General features: G+C 46.2%; 1 protein-coding gene across 1 annotated transcript in view; it reads right to left on the bottom strand.

The window, feature by feature from the left end:
• DNAH8 (dynein axonemal heavy chain 8) overlaps nucleotides 1-26,034 on the bottom strand; it is a 595,636-nt gene that overhangs the window by 133,153 nt on the left and 436,449 nt on the right. The window contains exons 57-59 of the mRNA XM_065589982.1: nucleotides 12,041-12,163; nucleotides 10,241-10,454; nucleotides 7,129-7,238 (exon numbers count right to left, since the gene is read on the bottom strand). Of these exons, the coding sequence (XP_065446054.1) occupies nucleotides 7,129-7,238; nucleotides 10,241-10,454; nucleotides 12,041-12,163 (447 nt within the window). The remainder of the gene's footprint in view (nucleotides 1-7,128; nucleotides 7,239-10,240; nucleotides 10,455-12,040; nucleotides 12,164-26,034) is intronic.

Raw genomic sequence — 26,034 nt, 5'->3', positions numbered from 1 at the left:
CCACCTATTCTCTTCAGCCCGCCACTTGCTCTCTTCAGCCCGCAATTCAGCCCGCCACCTCTCCTCTCGTTCATATTGTGCTTTTTTGCACTGTGACATTGACTGCCTCCATGCATTCTGCTGTGCTCTGTCAGCGTGGGAGGACATCTGGAGCTCTGAGAACATATCATCCCGAGTCCGCCGTTTTCTCCTTCTAATCTTCACTAGCCTCTGCGAAGGAGAAACATTTGCAGCTGGTGGAGGAGAAGGGAGAGGTGGTTAAAAAAGACACATTTTAGAGAACAATGGGTACACTCTTCCGTGTTAAATTTTGCTGTTCACATTACACAGCACATGTGCTTTCGTTACAAGGTCGCATTTTTCGTCTTATATTGAGGGCCTGCCAGTTTGGTGTGAGAGATCACTCACGCAGTGCCAGGCAACAGATTTCGGCTTGCAGGCAGCCATGGTAAGCCACAGTCTTTTGGTTTTTTTAACCTTCATAACATGTGGGAATGGTTTCAAACAGCAGTGCCCTCATTTCCCATACCAAGCACCCGTTGGGTTGGCCATTTAAAATGGGTTTGCAATGTAAAAGGAGGGGCTTCGGTTTCTGGGTTAACATGCAGCACAAACCCAACTACCCACCCACACACCCAATTCTCTGGGATGATCACTTCACCCCTCCCCCACACCGCGTGACTAACAGCGGGGAACATTTCTGTTCAGCCGAGCAGGAACGGGCACCTCTGAATGTCCCCTTAATAAAATCACCCCATTTCAACCAGGTGACCGTGAATGATATCACTCTCCTGAGGATAACAAAGAGAGATAAGGAATGGATGTTGTCTGCATGCCAGCAAACACAGGGACCATACGCTGCCATGCTTTGTTATGCAATGATTCCAGACTACGTGCTACTGGCCTGGCGTGGTAAAGTGTCCTACCATGGTGGACGGGATAAGGCAGCCCTCCCCAGAAACCTTTTGCAAAGGCTTTGGGAGATGTCCCTGGAGGATTTCTGCTCCATCCCCGTACACGTTAACAGACTTTTCCAGTAGCTGTACTGGCCGCGATTGCCAGGGCAAATTAATCATTAATCATTAAACACGCTTGCTTTTAAACCATGTGTAATATTTACAAAGATAAACTCACCAGAGGTCTCTTGTGTGCCCTCAGGGTCTGGGAGCATGCCTTGGGTGAGTTCGGGGGTTACTGGTTCCAGGTCCAGGGTGCTAAACGTATCCTGGCTGTTGGGGAAACCAGTTTCTCCGCTTCCTTGCTGTGACCTATCTTCATTGTCTTCATCATCATCTTCCTCGTACCCCGAACCCACTACCCTGTTGCATGATTCTCCATTGATGGAGTCAAAGCACGGTTGGGGTAGTGGTGGCTGCACCCCCTAGCCTGGCATGCAGCTCCGCGTAGAAGCGGCATGTTTGCGGCTCTGCCCCAGACCTTCTGTTTGCCTCTCTGGCTTTGTGGTAGGCTTGCCTTAGCTCCTTAATTTTCACGCGGCACTGCTGTGCGTCCCTGTTATGGCCTCTGTCCTTCATGGCCTTTGAGACTTTTTCTAATATTTTGCTATTTCATTTACTGCTACGGAGTTCAGCTAGCACTGATTCATCTCCCCATATGGCGAGCAGATCCCGTACCTCCTGTTCGGTCCATGCTGGAGCTCTTTTGTGATCCTGGGACTCCATCATGGTTACCTGTGCTGATGAGCTCTGTGTGGTCACCTGTGCTCTCCACGCTGGGCAAACAGGAAATGAAATTCAAAAGTTCGCGGGGCTTTTCCTGTCTACCTGGTCAGTGCATCTGAGTTGAGAGTGCTGTCCAGAGCAGTCACAATGAAGCACTGTGGGATAGCTCCCGGAGGCCAATAACGTCGAATTCCGTCCACACTACCCCAAATCCGACCCACAAAGGCCAATTTCAGCTCTAATCCCCTTTTCGGAGGTGGAGTAAAGAAACCGGTTTAAAGGGCCCTTTAAGTCGAAAAAAAGGGCTTCGTCGTGTGGACGTGTCCAGGCTTAATTCGATTTAACGCTGCTAAATTCGACCTAAACTCGTAGTGTAGACCAGGCCTAAGTCTGTGCATAAAATAACAGGCCCTAGACTCCCTCACAGACCAACAGGGGTAATATGAGTGAGAACTTGGTCAGTGGACAGGGGACACCTCCCTGCTGTGTTCAGAGACTGATGAAGAAAAGGAATATTCCTCCTCCAGGGATGGAGGAGGACTACAGAGTGATCTTGTCACTGGTGAAGAAGTGCCGGGTACCATGGCAGTGGCTGGTACCATAGGAGGAACCTTTACTACAGAGGACAATATAGTTGGTTCTGTTAGGTCACTTGGTACCACAAACGACTTCAGTGCCGAGAAGGTCAGAATCGAGAGGAGTGGAAAAGAGATCATCAGCACCAGTGTCATGGGTGAAAAGGTCATCAATACAGAGTGAATCGACATCAGCACCACAGAATTGGTACCAGGCACAGCCTGGACCTTCTCCTGAAATAGTACTGTCAGTCAGCTACCAGTCTTCGTCAGGGTATCAGTGGGACACATTCCAGGCCATGAACTACCCTTAGTGAGAGTGAGGTGAAGTAAGCTATTTTTTCCCCACTAAGGTCCTGAAAGGGCAACCTGTACTTACGTTCCACAGAGGAACAGTGCTCCTTCCTACCACCATCAGAAGACTTTGCCAAGGAGGAATTGGCAGTCTTGCTAGTCTCTGAAGCCAAGGTTTTCTTAGAAGAAAAGGCCTGGGAACTAGGGCTTGAGTCAGAGCTAGCAGGAGCACTCCTAGACAAAGGCTGTTCAGGCCCAGGGAGTTATTTTCTCTGAGATAGGCCTAAAAGAAAAAGTCCAAAAGAAAAAGCCTAAGGTGTGCCTTTCTTGTTTTCTGCATTCTTTTTGAGAAAGAACAGCAGATAGAGCAATGTCCTTCCCCAGAGCAAAAAAAGGCATCTTGAGTGACAGTTATTTAGTGGCATGAATGCCTCACAAGACAGGCGATTCTTGAACCCAGGAGGCCTTGGTTGAATCACAAGGGCTAACTCCCAATACCAGGAAAAATTTCCCTAAAACTATGAAGAAACATATAGATTTTTTTCTTTCTTTTGTTAAACCCCATGTGCATACCTACACTATTTACACTAACTAACACTACTCCAACTATATTAAGACCTAATTTACAGAACTATTACAGAAACATTTTTTGGGTTACGCAGTCTGCAAGAGAAACAGACATTGCTAAGGGTTCTATCTCACAGCCATGGGCAGTAAGAAGAAACAGAGTAATGGTTTGGCACAGAGTAATGGGGGTAGGGAGTGTTGTACTCAGGGTGCAAGCATGGCCCCAAGCATTTCTGGCCAAAAGGATCTGATCTTGCACACATGGAACACATGCACTAGAAGTGGAATATATATGGACAATCACTCGAAGAACAACCTGAGTTCTGTTCTTGGCTGTCAGAAAGGAGTGTAGTCTAGTGGTTAGAACAGTAGCTATAGACTACATAGAGAAACACAGAGGGTTGACAGCTTCTTTCTGAGAGCCAGTGTGGTGTCTGCCATATTAGCAAGCTGGTATCTATTCCCAGTTCTACTATAAATTACTTTGTGCATCCTCTTAGTTAACTTGTGTGTCAAATGGAGTAGTTGATATTTGACCTCCTCTTAAGGTATAGGTATGCTCAATAATCAAGGCTGTGAAGTGCACAGAAATATAAACAGCAGTGAGCAGAACAGGTAAGATTTGAACTCATGGTCTCCTGGCTCTCAATAAACTGCATGTTTAATTCAGCTGAAGTATATTTTCAGGAGGATTGTTCATTTCACTTTTTCCCCCAACAAGGAACCTGATTCAGTTGAAATACAGTACACTGAAGAGCTCCCCCTGTCCCAGGAATGCATCATTGTACTGGAGTCACGGAGGGCCGATATGGATTTGCTAAGCCCTCCTATACACTTAGCTTCCTTCCATTTCCTCCCCATTCTGCTGTGTCTCTTTTCCTACCTCAAACATCCCCACACTCTCCATATCCTCACACACCTTAGAGAAAGTAGATGGACATCTCTTTCTCAATTTCATGAGCCCCTAAACTTGCTGTATTAAAACTGCAGGAAATCCCATACACAAAAACTGTTTAAAAGGTTTGCAGTTGGAGTGACTTCCTGTGATGGGGCGCCTCGACTCCTATCCTCTTTGCATCAGACTACTCAGAGACCTTCCATTTCATCAATACCCGCATGCAGTTTATTTATAGCAGTTCACTCTACCACCTTTACATACTAGGGCAGTTGTGGTATTTATGTTATCCGGTTTCACTACCCCTTCTCCTGAAAGGGCAGAGGGAGGGGTTAAAAGTATCTCCACCAAAAGAACGCCTTTTTCTCAGGCACTGGTAACTTTTCTTTCTTTCTTTCTGTCTTTCTTTTCTGTTTTCCACCTACCTTTTGCACTTCCTTCCTGTGCTCTTTTATCCAGTTTCCTTGTTAATGGACTAGTTAGCTCGTTAACTTCCCAACCCCAATCTGATCAAATAATCACGAATTCATCTCCTTAACCAGGCCCTATCTGGGGCTCAATTGGTTAAACAGTGATTCCCAGCACTCTATCATACACCTCCCCATCTTGCCTGATGGAAAGGTGTTTGATTCCCTTCGCTCTCCTCACTTTACTGGAGGCATTATCTGGCTTCAATCTTTCTTTGCTCAAAGGATAGTCACCTAGAGTCCCCTTGTAAGATGTGTCCATTCTCCACCCACAAAAATCACATTTGGTGGATGGAAATTGCCCTCATAATTCCACTTCAGCCCACAGGTCCTTGCACTGGTAGCAACTTGGGGGGCCAGGTTTTTCATTCTCAACCCTTTTATTTTGTGGAGGGGTCTGCTGGTGCCACAGTTCCTCCTGGCTACCTGTGGTCACTTGTTCCCCCAACAACTCCATACTGCTCTTGGGGTTCCTTCCTTTGTCATTCTAAAGCAAAAGATCTGATAACTGCTTGACCACTGTTAACAAACGGGTTATTTTCATTCCCTGAACCCATTTCCTTGTTTTTCTTTTTTCCTTCTCCCTTAATCTCTCAGGGTACTTCCTGCATTGCTGGCACATGATAGCATGTAAGGCACACCATCAGAGGCTCATTTACTTGCACATCTACTAATGTGATATATGCCATCGTGTGCCAGCAATGCTCCTCTGCCATGTACATTGGCCAAACTGGACAGTCTCTACGTAAAAGGGGACACAAATCAGACATCAGGAATGGTAACATACAAAAGCTAGTAGGAGAACACTTCAATCTCCCTGGACACTTAATAACAGATTTAAAAGTAGCCATACTTCAAAAAAAACCCTTCAAAAACAGACTTCAAAGAGAAACCGCTGAGCTACAATTCATTTGCAAACTTAACACCATCAATTTGGGCTTGAATAGGGACTGGAGGTGGCTGGCTCACTACAAAAGCAATTTCCCTCTCTTGATATTGACACCTCCTCATCAATTATTGGGAGACTACATCCACACTGACTAAATTGGCCTTCAACGTTGGTTCTCCACATGTAAGGTAACTCCCTTCTCTTTATGTGCCAATATATATTTATGACTGTATCTGTAATTTTCACTCCATGCAGCTGAAGAAGTAGGTTTTTTACCCAAGAAAGCCTATGCCCAAATAAATCTGTTAGTCTTTAAGGTGCCACCGGACTCCTCGTTGTTTTTGTGGATACAGACTAACATAGCTACCCTTCTGATACTTTATACTGATATAACTGTGTCCACACTAGGGGTGTTGTACAGCTTTTACTATGCCAGTATAGTGAAAATGGTACAACTTTTGTGTGTAGAGAAGCCCCAAAAGAAAAAAGAGAAAGGATAAACTTATAAAGAGTTGCATGATCTATTGTGAGTAACAGCTCATTGGCACCATGAGTGAGTGGGCTTGGGGAGTAACACCACTTTCCCCCACCACTTTGCCCTAACCCAAAGAGCCTAGCAGAACCTAGTGGACCCAGCGAGCATTCTTGATCACATTTGGAACATCTGTGTAACCTACTCTGAGTGGCATCTCATGTTGGTTGATCTTTGAAGGGTCTGAATCCATTAGCTATGGATGTAAGATCTTAACTACAGTTTCTGCTAAGAATTTTTCAATATAGGCCCAGAGTCCAGAGCTTGGCTTGGGCTACGGGGGCTAGCTAATATAGAACAATACATAGCTCAGAAGAAGCTCGGGTAAACAGATAACCTTGTGTGTTTCAAGTCAGTGAGCGGAGTCAGCATAACTCCTAATGTAACTGGGCGTCCTCATCGTGAGTTATAGACACATGAAGCGCTGAGAAAGGCCTCACAGTTACTCCCTAATGCAGGGAGGAGATAGTGGTACAATAGCCCTCAGATCCTAGACAAAGTTGGGGGAGAGGCCTAATATGATTGACATGAGTTATGACACCCTCCCCTCACAGATATATGCCAGTCCTAGCCCACAGAAATGCAAGGGTAAACTTGTGAAATTGTTAAGTACTAATTACTGCTTTTTCACTTTAAATCTCTAGGAATGTACCTGTTGGTCAACCGAGAGAGCTGCTACCTCATTCCCCTGGACCCCAAAATTAGGATTTAACCTATACACTTTAATAGACATAGTTTAGGGGTAATTACCTGTGTGTCAGCAATATGTTAATTTGGGCCATGGGTGGAACCATTATGTAATCTTTTGGCTTGTGTGCTTATCTTGTCTTGCTGTTAAAACCTATCCAGGGTTTGGAAAAACCCATCCCTGTCCCTTCTCTCCGCCCAATGAGCACAATGTATAATCTATTGTAACTAATCGTTTTGCAGTGTCTCTGAGCCTAATAAGCAAAGTGACACTCTGCCAGCGCTGTGCGTAATAAACTCCTGTGCTTGACTCTACCCAGTGTGGATTATTGTTCCTTAAATCTTATTTTTGAGCATAGTTTGGAAGAGAATCACCCATATTTCCCCCCCTCATTGACCCCTGATCACAGTGGGTAACCACTGTGGGTAGTTTTATGAAATATATGTTTTTAAAATTTTGAAATAAGCACCTAACTTATGGTAATAGGCACTCTGTTAATAAACAGTGAATACAGCTCCACTATTTCCTGTATTCTGTACCTTAGTCCATTGCCACAATATTCTGCCAGCTGGAACTAATTTCTTTATCATGTCACATATTTCAGGATTGAATTTTCTGCATGGATGAAAGTATCCACAGCCAATTATTCCTGAAAAATAAGATGCAATATACAACTTCAGAATGATTGCAAGATATAATTAATTCTTTCCTAAGAAAGAAAGGTTATTTACCTTACAGTAGCCATGGTTCATTGAGATACATTGTCTACATAGATTACACTTGTGGTCTGGTGCACAGGCCCCCCCATGCACATGAGATTGGATTTTTTTGGCCAGCAGTGTCCATTGGGGCTGTACCTGTACCCTAGATGCCCTTGCAATTACACCCCAGAAGGACATAAAGAGTGGAATGGGCCTAACCATCTTTCAGTTCCTTTACCATTACAGAATCAAGTGATATAGGACTCTGAACTAGCAGAGAAGGAAGGTGTGTCAGAGAATCAATGGGAACAATGCATCTCAAAGAACTGCAGTTACTGTAAGGTAAGTAACCATTTTTTCTTCTTTGAGTGATTGTCAACATGGATTCTACTTCTAGTGACTAGCAAGCAAGAACCTCATAATCAGGAGGTGGGCGCTTGGAGTCCTATTTTAATAATAGTTGCAAGACAGGTCTGCCTAAGAGGGCGTCAAATCTTGAGGTCTCAACTAAGGAATAGTGCTGGATAAAAGTGTGCACTGATCCTCATGTAGCTGCCCCGAAAATTTCTGAAATTGATATGCTTCCCAAAGAAGCTGCAGAAGTTGCCTGAGCCCTGGTGGAGTGGCCCATGATCCACAAAGTAGGAGTGTAGTGTGCAAAGCTGGCTTTATTCTACCTTTGCAGCACCCTAGTTCTGGGGCCCATTCAGCCCTAACTTAATTAGAGCAACTTCAGGACTGTTCTAACCTATGCCCATTTATCTATGACCTCAATGGGCTGTTCAGGCTGCCAAAAACAGCTGAAGTATAAAAACACTCCAGCTGCAAACCCTCTACCCCTAGCTATACTTGGGGAGTAGCACAGTGTTAATATATATAGAGATATACCTGTCTCATAGAAGTGGAAAGGACCTTGAAAAGTCATTGAGTACAGTCCCCCACCTTCACTAACAAGACCAAGTATTGTCCCTGAAAGGTTTCTTTTGTTTTGCCCAGATCCCTCAGTAGCCCATTGAAGGATTGAACTTATAACCCTGGGTTTAGCAAGCCAATGCTCAAACCACTGACCTATCCCTGCTCCTGTATTCAGAGAGTCCCCCTAGGCTGGAGGATTTCCCAAGTAGCCTGTTAAGCTGGCCTATGTCCCCCTTTGCATCCTAAAAACAAGTTGGGTACACTGGTTTTTTTATACTATTCATGTGAATTATTAGAGATTTATGGGGGCAAAGGGGTAGTTGAAAATCATGACTGTTTGCAAGTCTATTTTCAATAAACAGATTTTGAAAAGTGTAATATAGAGTCCTTCTTGTTAACATGCAATTTTCACTTTTGTAATTCTAAATTCTATTCTGAGATCCGAAATTTATTCTGTATCCTACCAAAACAAACTCCACAAATGACACAACCAGATAATACCTACCAAAACCCAGACAGCTATGAAAAGGGACACTCGTGAGAATAATAGGTACAGACCCTCTAACTCACCTGACCACATTTGACTGGGAGAAAAATTGGAAAGGAAAAGAGTAGAAAAACAACAGATATTTTGCTAAAAGACACAAAAGCATTGCTCAACTTAAAAATGATATGCTCAGATGTAAATTGAATTATGAGTTAGTGAATTGAAAACTTTAACAATTAAAATCCTGGGTTCAAATTTTATTATTTAGATTAACTTAAAAGGCTGTTTACCCGCAAAGTCCTGAGTTCAGGGTTCTGTATTTTTTAATTATTTTTTTTTTCAATGAGACTTAGTGCAAAGCAAAGTATGACTCAAAATAAGCATAAATGGCAGAATCTGGCCCATAATAAATAGTTTAGAACAGTGTCTCTGAACCTTTCAGGAGTCTGATTTGTCTTGCGTACCCCCAAGTTTCACCTCACTTAAAAACTACTTGCTTACAAAAATCAGACATAAAAATACAAAAGTGTCACAGCACATTATGACTGAAAAATGGCTTACTTTATCATTTTTACCATATAATTATAAAATAAATTGATTGGAATATAAATATTGTACTTACATTTCAATGTATAGTATATAAAGAAGTATAAACAAGTTGTTTGTATGAAATTTTAGTTTCTTTGATAGTGCTTTTTACATAGCCTATTGTAAAACTAGGCAAATATCAAGATGAGTTGATGTACCCCCTGGAAGACCTGTGTGTATCCTCAGGGGTATGTGTGCCCCTGGTTGAGAACCACTGGTTTAAAACACCAAAGACTGAATTGCATCTCTAATCCTACACAGATCTGCATAGGTGGCTGCGTGGAACACCAGCAAGAACTTAATTCCTTGTGATACTCCTCGCACAGGGAGGAATCACAGACTGTTCCATCTAGTGCACTGGGAGCTAAGATGCCTGTTATGAACAGTGACAGGGAGCTATGTTCCTTACATGGCTTTTGATGTTAGCAATATCATCAACTATTTTAGAGGAAATTATATTGGTCATGTATTGTGAAGTCAGAGAGGAAAGCATTAATTAACTGCTAATTTTTTCTTAACATATGTTTGTTCGTAATTCAGAAGCCTACACATATATTTTGTTAGGGTGGAATTAACCTAATTTCAGAGGGCCTACACCAGGCCTTCACCAGGGACCTAAGAGGTGAACTGGCCCTTGAATGGGCCCTTTGCAATATGACAAATTTCACCCTAAATGATTTGGTAACTGAAAACTTTTAAAAAGATTTATTGTGTATTTAAAATTAGAGGTATTTAATTCATCTTTAAGTCACAAATCAACTGAATCTGACTGTCTCATTCTAATGCAAGGCCCAATTCTCCTCCTACTTGCACAATTTTACACTAGTACAACTCCAATTATTTCATTGGAGTTACTCCTGATCTAAAATTGTGTAAGAGGACAATCAGGACTCAAGTTTATACATTTTACATGTATTAGCCTACAGTAAAATAAATCAAAATTACAAAAAAAATGAATACCAAATATTTTGTCTATGGATGCATTGGATGGTAGTGTGCAATTAAACACAGTAAACTGCCTTTTTAAACGCTGTGGGATGTCATTACGGCCTCCTCCAGGGTGTATCATAGCTGCTACTAACTGTACATCAACAATTGTAGTGAAGTCTCCAGGTTTATCCAAACTGTACATTCCTTCCATTTCCATCATCTGACGAACTATTTCATTTGTTACCTATAAGATTATAAAACAAATATTAATTACTATTTTAAAGGAAGAAAATGGAAATATACTCATCTTCTAATTTTCTTTCTTCTTGCAATCTCTCCTCTAATCCTCAGAGAAATTTGTTTTTATCTTAGTCCAGACACAGACCACAACACCTCCAAGACTTTCAAGATCACTTATAAGGCACTACCTTACCTAAATGGCAAACCACCAGAAATTTTTTTTTAGAGCTTTAAGATATAACTAAATGGTAATAAAAATACTGTCTTACTCATTTTGACCAAAAAAAGAAGTATTGGCTTGTGGTTAAGGCACTGAACTGGTACTCAGAGGAGCTGGGTTCAGTTCCTAACTGTGCTGCAGACTTCTGTGTGGCCATGGACAAATCACTTAATCTCTCCATGGCTCAATTTCCCATTTTGAAAAATGGGGAAAATACTGCTACTTGCTTTCTCCCAACCTTTCTCTATCTTGTCTATTTAGATAAGCTCTTCGGGAAAAGACAGCTTCTAAATATATGAATGTACTGTGCTTAACAACTGGATCCAGTCTTGTCTGGAGACCTAGGCTCTACCATAATACAAACAATAATGGTAAAATTGGCACATATACCGTCCATGAAATATCTTCATGCCAATATTTATATCAGTTGGTCTTCCCATTTGTTGGGATGTTCTGGTGAAAAGATTAATAGAAGGAAATTATTAGGTGAGTATATTTAGTATTCCCCAGCATAATTTCTCCATTAATCATTGATAAGGAAATGTATCCATCCAAAAGGTTACTGGTGACCTTGGGAAGTGAGTGTGTCCTAAATCTCCTCAGGAGCTGAGTTTCCTAACACCTATATGTTTCCACAAGGCACTATCTTATGTATCTGGTTATGGAAACTTCCATGACTTCTTTCCTTTGCTTTTTGGGTGGCAAGAGACATACAAGGCTGTGGGTCTTTCTTATGTGCTGTGTTCAAGGAAAATAGATTCATTGTGCTCTTTGTACATCTATATCTTGCCATCTGTTTTCTGTGGTGTGAACTGGCTTTGGATAAGCACAGTAGAACGAGAAGAGTACATCTTGGGAAATGTGGAATGGAATATTCTTATTTTAAATAACTCTAGGAGCAATACTAAGAACTACTTTGTCTGCGTACAAGACATGATATGGCTTTTCCACAAATAATACAGAACTATTTTGCAGAAATGTATGGTTTACTACAACTGACTGGTCCTGTCAATTTAATGTCAGGCTAAACATTTGAATAACATGCTGTTTTAGGGATTATATTGCTTTCATTAGAGCTTTTAAAAAAATGACAAAGTTAAGGATAATATATGAAATATGACTCCTAAGTACAAGATATATCTTCAAAATATCTATTCTACTCCCTGATGTTTGTTTAATAATTACACCATAATCATATGGATTTTCTATGATTTACAGTTTAATAAAAACACTGCATTGTAAAAAGGAGTAAAATGTTTATTGTATATGAGAAAAAATCTGACTGATAAAATCTGAGATTCAAATATTCTTGTTAAATACTACAGAATATATTTTAGTCATATATTCTTATATGAAGTTTTCTTCTATACCTGATCTCCCCATTCATTAATTATTGGCATATTAATATCATCAATAAACACGGTCATTCTTCTCCCGCCTGGTGGTCCATAAGTACTTCCCATGCGTTTGTCCACATAACTCTCTATTGTCCTCTAAAGAAAAAGAAAAAGTTCTAATTTAGTATCTACAATACCAGCATATTTTTAAAAGATTTTATATTTATATTTGGAAAGGATTTTATTAAAAATTTGCTGTTTGTTGCCTTGAGATAATGGAAAATTTCTTATCTGATCATTTTCTTTTTGTCAGCAGTTTCTCATCTCATTCTTCGCAAATAGGCTGTCTCTCTCCCCCATGGAACTCAAAGGTAGTCTGGAATTATTCCTGGAGGATTTGGGACTAAAACCCCTCACCTCATGCCACCAAGAGAATTTTTCCAAAGTTGTAAAAAGACTCCTAACAACTGATTATTAGCATTAAGACGATAACCTCAAATTATATTAATGAACCTTAAGGTGTACTGAAGTCTTCATTTAGAGAAAAAAATCAATTTGTTTTGAATTGTATTTTGGCCATTTAACAAACTACTAGGGTGGGTAGATTGAGGAGATTGATCAGCTAAGACATTTTCAGTTCTGGTGCACAGATTCTCCCCTCAAAATTCACTAATGGACAATAAAGAGTAATGAATTACTAAAGCAAGATGAGAAAGAATAAACTAGAATTTCAATTATTAATTACAGTAGAATAATAAGCAGAAGAGGAGGTTCCTCAGTTCCTTCTCTACAACAGAGCCTGCACCAAACTCCGAAGTAGAGGGGAGGAGGGTGAGTAGTGGAGCACCCACATGGACACTCATCTCGAAGAACGTCAGTTATTGCACAAGGTGAGTAATCATCTCTTCCTCTTTGTGGGTACTCCACTCCAGGTGACTTAAAAGCAGTATCTCTTAGGATGGTAGGGACTTCGAATCTGGTAAGAAAGCCATTGACAGCATCCATCAGGTGTCCATCAGGGGTCCCTGTGTGAGAGCGTAATGTTTGACAAAGGTGTGCTCCGAAGCCCAGGTGGCAGTCTTGCAGAAAAGGGCAACAAAAATGATTAGGGATATGGAGTGTCTGCCATATGAGGAGAGATTAATAAGACTGGGATTTTTCAGCTTGAAAAAAAGACAACTAAGGGGGGACAACTATGGTCTATAAAATCATGATTGGTGTGGAGAAAGTAAATAAGGAAGTGTTATTTACTCCTCATAACACAAGAACTAAGGGTCACCAAATGAAATTAATAGGCAGCAGGTTTAAAACAAAAAAAGGAAGTATTTTTTCACACAACGCACAGTCAATCTGTGGAACTCCTTGCCAGAGGATATTGTGAAGGCCAAGACTATAACAGGGTTCAAAAAAGAACTAGATAAATTCATGGAGGATAGGTCCATCAATGGCTATTAGCCAGGATGGCAGGGATGGTGTCCTAGCCTCTGTTTGCCAGAAGCTGGGAATGGGTGACAGGGGATGGATCACTTGATGATTACCTGTTCTGTTCATTCCCTCTGGGGTACCTGACATTGGCCACTGTCGGAAGACAGGATACTGCACTAGATGGACCTTTGGTCTGACCCAGTATGGCCGTTCTTATGTTCTTATGCTGGCGAGGGGGATGTTATGTAGAAATACTATAGAGGATGACAAAGATCTAGTAGAGTGTGTCTTGACTGAAGTTGGAGGTTGTATGTGCTTTAGTTGGTAGCATAAGCAGATGCAGTCTGATATCCAGTTAGATATTCTTTGGGAGGATATCGATTTGTCCTTAGAGTGTTCTGCTATTGAGATAAAAAGTTTAGGGGAATCCCTAAATGGCTTACTTCTATCCAAATAAAAAGATAATGCCCTTCAAATATCAAGGGTGTGCATTGCTGCTTCAAAAGGATTCACATGCGGCTTAGGAAAGAAGGGTGGTGGATGAGTATGTTCGTTGAGGTGGAAGGACGAATGCTCCTTAGGGAGAAATTTAGGATGAGTTCAACGCATGACTTTATCTTTAAAAAAGATAGTGTACAGAGGTTCAGCCGTGAGTGCTCCAAGTTCTCCCATGCATCTGGCGGATGTAATTGCCATTAAAAATGCAGCTTTCATGGATAGGTGCAGTAGGGAGCAGGTTGCTAGTGGTTCAAAAGGTTTGTGCATCAGGGCTCTGAGGACCAAGTGTAAGTCCCCTGGTTGAGTGGGTGGTCTAGTATCCGGATACAGGGTTTGGATGCCCTTGAGGAATCTCTTTGTGATCGCCCACCTTAAGATCGTTGTGTCATCGATCTTTTGGTGAAACGCTGTGATTGCTGCTAGATGTACTTTTATTGAGGTAAAGGAAATCCCGGATAATTTAAGTTCTAGAAGGTAGTCCAGTATAGGTAAGAGAGGGAGGAAGCAGGAGATGTGTGCCTGGAGGAACACTACATGGTGAACCTAGTCCATTTATGAAGATAGGTAGTAAGTGTAGATTGTGTCCTACTATGTAATAGCACTGTTCGGACTTGTTGGGAACAATCTAGTTCTTCATTAGAGAGCCATTGAGGAGCCATGCCTTAAGGTTGAGCATCGCTATGTTGGGGTGGTGTAACTGGCCCTTGCATTGAGATAATGGGTCCGGAAGGGGAGGAAGCGAGATCAGGGCACAAGCAGACATCCGTGTTAGAAATGGGTACCACGCCTGTCTGGGCCATGTAGAAGCTATTAGGATGACCCTGGCCCTGTCTGTCCGTATTTTCTGTATCACCCTGTGGTATTGGTGGGAATGCATACAACAGATTGTCGGTCCATGTGATCATGAACGCGTCCCCCATGGAGTGTTTTCCCAGACCCGCTCTGGAGCAGAATCTGAGGCATTTCATGTTGGTCGCAGTTGTGAATAGATCCAGTTGAATTGTGGAAGATGCCATGTAAGACAGTACTGTTTATCTTCCATTCATGGTCTAGGGGAAAAGATCAACTGAGCTTGTCTGCTATGGTGTTCTGTGACCCGGGCAGGTATGAGGCTGAGATAAGGATGTTGTGTTGGAGGCACCAGTTCCAAAGTTTCCTAGCCTCGGTGCATAGTGAATGGGATCGAACTCCCCCTTGTCTGTTTATGTAAAACATACATGCAATGTTGTTGGTCATCACCCTGATCCTTTGTTTCTTGATGAGTGGGAGAAAGTAGAGACAGGCATTTCGGACAGCTCAGAGCTCTAGAAGATTTATATATAGCGTGGCTTCTGTAGGGGACCATAGGCCCTTAGTCGTGTTATGTCCCAAGTGTGCCTCCCAACCGTTGAGGGAGGCATCTGTCGTGATTATAAGCGAGGGAGGATCCTGCGAGAACAGGACCCTGGAGCACATGTTGTGTGGTAGAGTCCACCATATTAGTGAGTCCTTGACCTTTGGAGGCATAGTTAGTAGTCTGTTTAGTCTGTGCACATTTGGTTTGTAGACTGTGGCCAACCAACCTTGTAGGCATCACATGTACAGGTGTGCGTTCTTGACGATGAAAGTATGTGCAGCCATGTGGCCTAGAAGTTGCAGGCAGTTGTGGGTTGACACCTGTGGGCTGATCCTCAACTGGGCAACAAGATTCTTTATGGTGTAGAATCTATCTGATTGTCAAGTCTAGGTATGCGCCTATGAATTCCAATTGTTGGGTTGGATGTAGTGTAGATTTGTTTATATTTATTTGCAGGTCAAGACTCTGGAAGCAGTCGATAGTCATCTGCGTGGATTGGATGGCTTCTTCATGGGTGTGCGACTTCAGCAGGCAATCATCCAGGTACAGAAAGATTATTATCCCTTTTTTTCTGAGATTAGTCATTACCACCACAAGAATCTTTGAGAAGACATGGGGTGCTTTGAGAGGCCAAAGGGTAAAACCTTGTACTCATAATGGTCTGAGCCCAGGGCAAATCTGAGAAAGTGTCCGGGGGCACGGTGTATAGTGATGTGAAAATAAGCGTCTTGCATGTCGAGGGCTGAAAACCAATCTTCCAGTTCCAGCACTGGAATTATTGCTGTTAGTGTAACTATCTTGAATTTTTGCTTCTTGATGAACTTGTTTAGTCGTCTGAGGCCGAGACTGGGTCGCCAGCTCCACTTTTCTTTTGTATCAAAAATAGTGGGAGTAAAACCCCTTCCCTCTGTGCTGAGCTGGCACCGTCTCCACAGCACCTAGTTGCAGAAGATGTTGAACCTCTTGTCAGGGCAAGTGGTCTTGAGAGGCGTCCCTGAAGAGGGATGGGGTGGGTAGAGGGTACAGACAGGAAGAGGATGGTATAGCCTGAACGGATGACCTCTAAGGCCCATCTGTCTGTTGTGATAGCTATCCAGTTGGCATAGAATGGGAGCAGACAATGCCCAAAGGGGTGGATGGTTGATATGAGCGCTGGAGTGGGTGGGAGGTCTTCTATACCTTCAATCAAGGCTTCAAATCTGCTTATTAGGAGGAGGTTGAGATGCTGCTGGTGTTTGGGGGGTGGCACCATTGGGGTCTATTTCTTTGGCATTGGTGCTGCTGATGGTCGTACAGCCTTTGATGTTTTTGGGTGTATGCTAGATATTGTGGGTGTTGGTAAGCCTGATATCTGTATTGTCTCCTTCTTGTGGCAGGTCTATGGATGCCCAGAGACCTCAGTGTAGCATGTGAGTCTTTCATGGTGTGCAGCAGTTCATTAGTTTTGGCTGCAAACAGCTTCTCGCCATTGAAAGGGAGATCCCCTATGGGAATGAGGAGGAGCTCAACCATGAGGCTCGACGCATGACCACAGCCGTAGTGGTGGACCTTGTGGCTGTATCAGCAGCATCAAGTGTGGCCTGGAGAGCCGTGCGAGATATCATCTGCCCCTCAGAGACCACAGCTTTGAATCGATATTGTTTTTCTTCAGGAATGTCATTAAGAAATTCCATGAATTTTCCATAGTCCCTGTGATCATACTTGGCTAATAGAGTCACATAATCTAACTTGTAACGGAGGACGAGTAAACTTTGTGGCCAAATCAGTCCATCCTCTTACTGTCCATATCTGATGCAGTGGACCAAAAATGTTGCTGTTTGTTTCGTTGACTGGCCGCTTCAACTACCAGAGAGTTGGGTGCTGGGTGTGTAAAAAGGAATTCATATCCCATAGAAGGGATATAGTATTTACAGTCAGCTCTCTTGCACATTGGGCGTATCATGGCTGGGGTCTGCCATATGGTCTTGGTGGTTTCCAGGATAGCCCCATAGATTGCCAATGCAATCTTGGAAGAAGCAGAGGTTTGTAAAATATTGGTTAGCTCGTGTTGTCTCCGAAACCTTCTCGAGAGCGATTTTTAGCTCGTTAGTGACTCTTTTAAATAAATCGTGGAAATGTGTAAAATCATCTCTCCGTTGTTGGTGGCAGCAGCATAATAGCCTCGTCTGGTGATGAAGATAAATTGTTATTGGGTAGATAGGTGTCGAGTGCAACATCGTCTCCTTATAGAAACGTAAGTTCCTCCTGTACAGTCGTAGCGGTGTGTGAAGGTGGAGGAGGAGATCGCGCGTCCTCCCTGCATGGGCTGAGACGACTACTGTAATGTCTTCTGTAAGAACCCCAGGGACTCAAATAGGGCCATTGTCCCAGGGAGGGCAGAGATGGCCCCATCAAGGGTGGCCATACCAAGGTGTAAGTCTCTGGAATATGAGGACTGTGATCTAAGTGGTCCAGAACTAATAGACGTCCTGACTGGGGAAGAGTGATGTGGGGAAAAACCCCTTCCACGTCATTGCCTTCATCACTGGAGAAGTGTGAAGGGATTGAGGATAGCTGTCAGTACGGTGCCGACAGCCCCAATGAAACGTTGGTGCCCAGTAGACAAGATTCTGGTTAGACAAAACAACCAGATCTCTCTGGTGTATAAATTAGGTCAGTGTGGAGATTGACAGGGCCAATTGTTGAGGCACTAAATGTGCCAGAGGCACCGCATGCTGGGTCAGTTCCGATGGGTGAGGCACAAAATGCACGGGCAGCGCTGTGTGCTGGGTTGGTGACAGAGTAACCTGAGTTGGCGCTGTGGCAGCAGTTGTGGTCATCTGTGGCACAGGCCTGGGAGCAGTTGTTGGCACCGCATCCTTTGCTGTGACTGATAGTGCCGCAGTGGAGGAAGGCAACTTAACGCCATCAGCTTCAGCACCTGAGTGGTGGGTGCCGGCAGCCGCAGAAGCACAGATGGTGCCGGAGGTGCCAGGAGCATTGTATGTGCTGAGCCACAGACCAGCCAGCACTGATGAGACCAACCTGGTCGGCAATAATTTCGAGACTATCTGCTCCCTATGAGGCAACGTGGCTGGCCGTTTTTTTGTCGGTTTCTTGTCTTTGGAAGATTTTGGCGGTGGACTCTGCCATGAGGACTGCTGGCCTGGGTCCGAGGTAGGTCTGAGGGATTTCTCCATGAGGTTGAGCTTCAGCCTCAGGTCTTTATCCTTGCATGTCCTGGCCTTCAGTTTGTTACAGTGGGCACACTTTTGGGAAACTTGGGCTTCCCCCAAACACCGGATACATTGAAAATGGCCACCTGACACGGGAATGGCCTCTCTGCACTTTGTGCATCTCTTGAAACCTGATGAACCAGGCATTTTATGGGGTCACTAACTCTGAGGTTAAAAAACAAAATCTCCTCTTTTTTAACGGGGAAGGTAAGTATAAGAACTAAAACTTCTCTAACTCAGATAACTAAGTTAATTACTACAAATTTGTCTAAGGTAACTCTCGAAGAAGTGAAGAATGAGCGGGACTGCTGAGCTCCGTCTCAGGCCACGGATGGTAGAGAGGGAACTGAGGAGTCCGGGCTGTGCATGTGCTATTGAGGCATCGGCAGCATATGAGGCAGGCACCACGCGTGTACGGCCCATATGGGCACTGCTGTAAAATTCTCTGAGCAAAGGCGTAGGGACACACCTTGACCTGGAGTGGAGCACCCACAGGGACATCTCTCGAAGAAGAAATACAATTACCCCTATATAAAGCAAAGGCTTTTTAAATTAGGGAATTATTTGGGAACCCATGTAGCATCTTCTTCCCAAAGGATGTCTATATAGAGGAATGGAAACTTACTTTGCAGAGTTTGATATATGCATTTTCTGAAAATAATGATGCCACTCTACACATTTTCCCTGAGGCTCACACATTTTCTATTTCTAGTGCACTATAGATCTTCTAGAAGGTGCTTGGATTCCCTTTGGAACATTTCCCAGATGTCTAGTAAGCCAAATGACACAGGATTTTAGCATCTTGCTTGCAGCAACTTTGAGGCCCAAAGACCCTGCCATTTTGGACTGAATGAGAAAAAAACGGTTACCCACCTTTTTGTAACTATTGTTCTTCGAGATGTGTTGTTCATGTCCATTCCAAGCAGGTGTGTGCGTGCCGCGTGCACACCAGTCAGAAGATTTTTCCCCTAGCAGTGTCCGTAGGGTCGGCCTCAGCGTCCCCTGGAGTGGTGCCTTCATGGTGCACTATATAGGGGCCTGCCGATCCTCCACCCCCTCAGTTCCTTCTTGCCAGCACTCCAACAGAGGGGTAGGAGGGTGGGTATTGGAATGGACATGAACAACACATCTCGAAGAACAACAATTACAAAAAGGTGGGTAACCGTTTTTTCTTCTTCGAGTGATTGTTCATGTCCATTCCAAGCAGGTGACTCACAAGCCTGAACCTAGGCGGTGGGGTCGGAGTTCACTGCGGACTGGAGTACCGCACGGTCGAAGGCTGCATCATCTTTGGCCTAGTGCGTGATGGCATAGTGCGACGTAAAAGTGTGGACTGAGGACCACGTGGTCGCTCTGCAAATTTCCTGCATCGGGACCTGGGCCAGGAACGCAACGGAGGAGGCCTGTGCTCTTGTGGAGTGGACCGTGATCGACAGGGCCGGTATGTTAGCCCGATGGTAGCATTCTCAGATGCAGGCCGTGATCCATGAGGAGATTCGCTGTGACGAGACAGGGAGCCCCCTCATCTTGTCAGCCACAGCAACGAAAAGTTGGGTTGATTTCCTGAACGGTTTCGTCCTCTCAATGTAGAATGCCAGGGCTCTGTGTACATCCAGGGAATGCAGTCTACGCTCCTTAGCGGAGGAGTGTGGCTTCGGATAGAATACTGGGAGAAAGATGTCTTGGCCCATGTGAAATTGGGAGACCACCTTAGGAAGGAACACTGGATGTGGCCTGAGTTGGACCTTGTCTTTGTGGAAGACAGTGTATGGAGGCTCGGATGTCAGTGCCCTGAGCTCCGACACTCTCCTGGCTGATGTGATAGCCACTAGGAACACGACATTATATGAGAGATATAACGGAGAGCAGGAAGCCAGTGGCTCAAAGGGCAGCCCTGTGAGGGCGGATAGGACCAAATTGAGGTCCCAAGCCGGGACTGGTTAACGAGTATGTGGGAACAGTCTGTCCAGGCCCTTGAGGAAGCGACCAACCAATGGGTTTGCAAAAACTGTACCATCTTCCTCTCCTGGGTGGAACGCTGAGATGGCCACCAAGTGGATCCGAACCGAAGAGAGGGAAAGTCCTAGCTGTCTCAAATGGAGCAAGTAATCCAGTATGAGAGGGATCAGGGCGAACAATGGAGCCTGTCCCTGCTGTTCGGCCCAGATGGAGAAGCGTTTCCACTTGGCCATGTATGTGGTCCTGGTCGAGGGTTTTCTGCTACTGAGAAGAACCTGCCTGACCTGCTGAGAGCACTGCATCTCCACAGGGTTTAACCATGGAGCATCCAGGCTCTAAGGTGGAGCGACTCTAGGTTCGGGTGACGTAGGCGACCCCGATCCTGTGTAATCAAGTCCGGGAGCAGGGGTAGAGCGATGGGTGCCCGTGAGGACAGGTGCAGGAGCGACGTGTACCAGTGTTGGTGCGGCCACGCCGGCACTATCAGGATCACACAAGCACGATCCCTGTGGATCTTGAGGATTACCCTGTGAACCATGGGAATTGGAGGGAAGGCATAAAGCAGGCCGTCTTCCCAGGAGAGGAGGTATAAAGCAGGCCGTCTTTCCAGGAGAGGAGGAAGGCATCCATCAGAGACCCCGGACTGCGTCCCATGAGGGAGCAGAATTACTGACACTTCCTGTTTTCTCTCGAGGCAAACAGGTCTATCTGGGGATAGCTCCAGAGGTGGAAAACTGAGCGCAGTACATCTCGGCGAATAGACCACTCGTGACTCTGGAATGAGCGGCTGAGGGTGTCTGCAAGACCGTTCTGCTTCCCCGGGAGGTAAGATGCTGTCAGGTGAATTGCTTTCCCTACGCAAAAGTCTCATAAGACGAGGGCTTCCCAGCACAGGGGAGAGGAGCATGCACCACCCTGTTTTTTGATATAGAACATCGCTGGTGTATTGTTCGTAAGGACTGAAACGCACCTGCCTGCCAGCTGGGATTTGAAGGTCAGGCAGGCCAGATGCACCGCTCATAGTTCTCTGACGTTGATGTGTAAGGAAAGGTCCTCTGGTGACCAAAGGTCCTGGGTTCTGAGGTTCCCCAGATGTGCTCCCCACCCCAGATCCGACGGTTCTGTTACCAAGGATAGAGAGGGCTGGGGACTGAGGAAGGGTACTCCCGCGCAGACCTGCCGTGGGTCGAGCCACCACTGGAGGGAATCCAGCACCGGTTGGGGGAACGTCACTACAGAGTCTAGGGAGTCCCTGACCGGCCGGTACATGGTCGCCAACCAGGACTGGAGCGGGCGCAGTCTGAGCCTGGCATGGCACACCACATAGGTGCACGCAGCCATGTGACCCATTAACTTGAGGCAATTTCTTGCTGTGATGGTCGGGTAACATTGGAGACCAAGAATAATGTTGGACATGGTCCGGAATCTGGCCTCTGGTAGGTATGCTCTGGCATGTGTCGAGTCCAGGACTGCCCCTATAAATTCTATTCTTTGGGTGGGAGATAGTGTGGACTTGGCCTCGTTCAGCAGGAGGCTGAGCTCGAGGAAGGTCCTTCTGATGAAGACCACCTGAGCCTCCACCTGTTCCTTGGCACAGCCCTTGATGAGCCAATCGTCAAGGTAGGGAAACACCTGAATCCCCTGCTTGCGCAGGAAGGCTGCCACGACTGCCATGCACTTTGTGAAGACCCTTGGGGCTGCTGACAGTCCGAAGGGCAGAACTGTAAATTGAAGATGGGCATTGCCTATGACGAATCTGAGGTAAGGCCTGTGCTGAGGGATTATAGTAATATGAAAGTACGAGTCCTTTAAGTCGAGGGCGGCATACCAGTCCCCTGGATGGGATGATAGAGGATAGGGAGATCATGTGGAACTTGAGCTTTTTTACAAACTTGTTTAGACACCGCAAGTCCAGAATAGGTCTGAGGCCCCCTTTCACTTTTGGTATTAGGAAATAGCGGGAGTAGAAGCCCCTGCCCCTGAGCTCCTGAGGAACTTCCTCCACTGCCCCTGCTGCGAGGAGGGACTGCACTTCCTGAGTTAGAAGTTGCTCGTGAGAGGGGTCCCTGAAGAGGGACGGGGAGTGGGGCTGGTGGGGCGGGAGGGAGGAGAACTGGATAGAATATCCCCTCTCTACCGTGCGAAGCACCCAACTGTCCGATGTGATTCGGGCCCATGCACAATAGAAGGGGGACAGACGTGACAAAAAGGTAGGGTTGGAAGGATCCAGAGTCCTGACCGGTAGGTTGTCCCCGACCGTGCCATCAAAACGGGGGTCTAGGCCCCGATGGTGGCCTTGTTTGGCCAGATGACTGGCCAGAGGGCTGTTGTTGTTGTTGCCTCCTTCCGCTGGTCCTGCCTCGCCTGCGCAAGGCATCCGTGCAGTTTTGAGGCTGGTAATGCCGTGGGACCGGTGGCGGCCTGAACTGCCTACGTTGGGTGACTGGGGTGTGCAGGCCCAGCGATCGAAGGGTAGCCCTTGAGTCCTTTAGGCTATGGAGCCTCTTGTCCGTCTTTTCAGAGAAGAGCATGGGCCCTTCAAAGGGGAGGTCCTGGATGGTCTGTTGGACCTCATGTGGAAGACCTGAGACCTGAAGCCAGGCTCCCCACCTCATAACCAGCCCAGTCACCAGTGTGTGTGAAGCTGCATCCGCCACATCCAGGGCTGCCTGGAGGGACGCTCGGGTGATTAACCTCCCTTCTTCAACCAGGGCTGAGAACTCTGTTCGCGATTCCTGGGGAAGGATTTCAGCGAACTTAGACAATGCCAAGCATGTATTGTGTCCATACCAGCTCACTATAGCCTGTTGGTTGGCTATATGCAACTGCAGTCCCCCTGTGGAATACACCTTTCTCCCAAACAGGTCCAACTTTTTGGCCTCCCGGTTTTTAGGTATAGACCCTTGGAACCCCTGACGCTCCCTTTGGTTGGCCGTGTCCACCACTAGAGAGTCCGGAGGAGGGTGGACATATAGATGTTCATGGCCCTTGGAGGGGACAAAATATCGCCTCTCTGTCCTTTTGGCCGTAGGGGCCAATGAGGCTGGTGTTTGCCACAACGTGCGGGAATGTGTCCGCAATCGTTTTTATCAACGGTAGGACCATCCTGGATGGGCCCGAGGGGGTAGGACGTCCACCACCGGATCTACATCCACTTTGATCTCCTCAGCTTGGATCGCGAGGCTCTGGGCTGCATGCGTAAGCAGCTGCTGGAGGATCCCCTTGTCCGCTAGGGCCGGTGCCGCTGAAGTACCAGCGACCGCCTCATCCGGGGAGGAAGAGGAAGCCATAACCTGGAGTGGGACTTCCTCCGCACCCTCGGTCTCTGCCGGGGCCATCGGCACACGGTACTGCGGTTGCGTGTCCAGGGGGAAGCAGGATGCGGCACCACAGCCGGTACCGGGGTCGACACTGAACAACGAGGCATGCTGGGCGGTGCCTGCGGCGTCTGAACTATGGTCCCCGCTGGTGCCAGTGTGTGGTTAGGGGGTGCTGGGCTTTGATGGGGCACACCCCTGTCCGACGGCCGTGCCGGTGGAGGCATTTGCGCCGGAGCCGCCGACGTCAATGAGAACGATGCGGACCTGGAGCGAGGGCCGTACGCCTGTCCCACGATTGATGGTAAGCCCAGGGAATCCAGAACGGCCACTGGAGGGACGGTTGCCACTGCTGCTGCCACTGTGGTGGGTAAGGTTGTTGGCTCGCCTGCGAGGCCGACCGCCTGCTCCTTGATCTACTGGAGCGGTAGGACTCTGCCTTCGAGTCTGAGGTCTCCGAATAGGAGGACCTAGGGGGAGCAGTATCCACTGTCGCCGGGGAGCGGTGCCGCTGAGCCGGAGAGTGCTCTCTGTGCTCCGGTGCCGCTGGTGTGGCGCGGTGCGGGGACCGAGGCGACAACATGGCTGGCTTGCCCCTTGATTGTAATGGAGGTTGGGCCGAGGCCGGAGGCTCTTTCCACTGGCGCGGCGACGCTGGCACCGGGAGGCTTAGTAAGTCCAAGGCTGCCTCGAACGCCTCCGGCGTCGATGGGAGATGCACTTCCTCAATGAGGTCCGGGGATCTCAACCTGTCTGGACTCAACCACACCCTCTCCAGGGCGGGAGTCAATGGAGCAACAGGAGGAAGAGTTTGCGGCATGGCCTGTACTGCAGCACTCGTGGACGGCGCTGGCCCTTTAGGGACCTGGTGGGGTGAAGGGCCCCTCACCGGCCTCTTCTTTTTAGTGGGCACCGGGGATGGCCTTAAAGAAGCCAATTTCCTGTGTGCCGACTCTCTCCGGTGCTGGGGCTTGGAGGTTTTGGCCTCCTGTCTTATCACCGGTGCCAGGGCACTGCGCACCAAGGATGAAGTGCTGGGTGCTGTGTTGGCCAGCCCAGGGTCCAAATGTGGCCGCAGGGCCGCCTCCATTAGGAGCACTTTGAGTCTTTGCTCTCTATCTTTAAGAGTCCTGGGGCGGAATGCCCTGCATATACTGCACCGGTCTCTTTGGTGGCTCTCTCCAAGGCACCTGAAGCAGGAAGAGTGCAGATCACTTTTCGGCATAAACTCCCGCAGTCCTTACAGAGTTTAAACCCTGGGGACCCGGGCATGCCCCAGCAGGGCGACGAGTATGTTGGAGAAACCCCCCCAACAGCTATCTATCTACAACTAACTCTATATCTAACTAAACTATCTACAAAGAAGAAACGGGACACTGCAAAGGTAGCTTAAGAGCAAGCAAAGTTCCAGCTAGCTGTCACCAGCGGTAAGAAGGAACTGAGGGGGTGGAGGGTCGGTGGGCCCATATATAGTGCGCCATGAAGACGCCACTCCAGGGGGCGCCGAGGCCAACCCTACGGACGCTGCTAGGGGAAAAATCTTCCGGCTGGCGTGCACATGGCGTGCACAAACCTGCTTGGAATGGACATGAACAATTACTCGAAGAAGAACAGGTTATGATCAGCATGTGTACTCCGTATGCTTGAGATATATCTTTAGAGCTCTACAAACATTCAGTTATGCCCCAATCTTTCCAAAAGATTCTTGGGAATTGGATAAAATGACAGGAGAACTATTTTCCAAGAAGCATAGCAAGAAGAATTTACTTTGGGCCAGAAGGATTTTTAGATGCATAAGGATAAACTTTTCCTCATTAGAAGTGCAACATGAGTTTTTATTTAGATAGAAGTATTAATTCTGAAACCTGTCTTTTGGAGGGGATGGCAGCTAGAAAAGGAGACCAAAGCCTTGTCTAATCTGGCCATTCTGATTAATCTTGATACCTGTGAATATTCAATTGAGGAATCCAACGTGCCTGGACACAGAATGCTGCTAATCTTGGTATATGTACCACTTAGGGCTTTTCCCAGAAAGGAAGAAGAGCAGGAAGGAGACCCTTCACTCCTCTGACATTCTGAACCCCTGGCTGAGTGAGGGTCCATTATACTACTGCCTGAAATCTGAGCCATTTTCTATGGCAAAGCAAGGGTCCAGGAGCTCAGAACCTGAGGCAGGACTTCCCAGAAATAACAGCCTTCTCTACATCCCCAGACAGACTGCAGGGACACAGAGCCTGATACAGAGTACTGTGAGAGTACCCTGTATGCATTCCTTCA

The sequence above is a fragment of the Chrysemys picta genome, chromosome 3 (genome assembly GCF_011386835.1).
Source record: "Chrysemys picta bellii isolate R12L10 chromosome 3, ASM1138683v2, whole genome shotgun sequence".
NCBI lineage: Eukaryota > Metazoa > Chordata > Testudines > Emydidae > Chrysemys > Chrysemys picta.
Note: the sequence above shows the minus strand (reverse complement) of the source record. Positions and strands in the feature narration are given on the sequence as shown.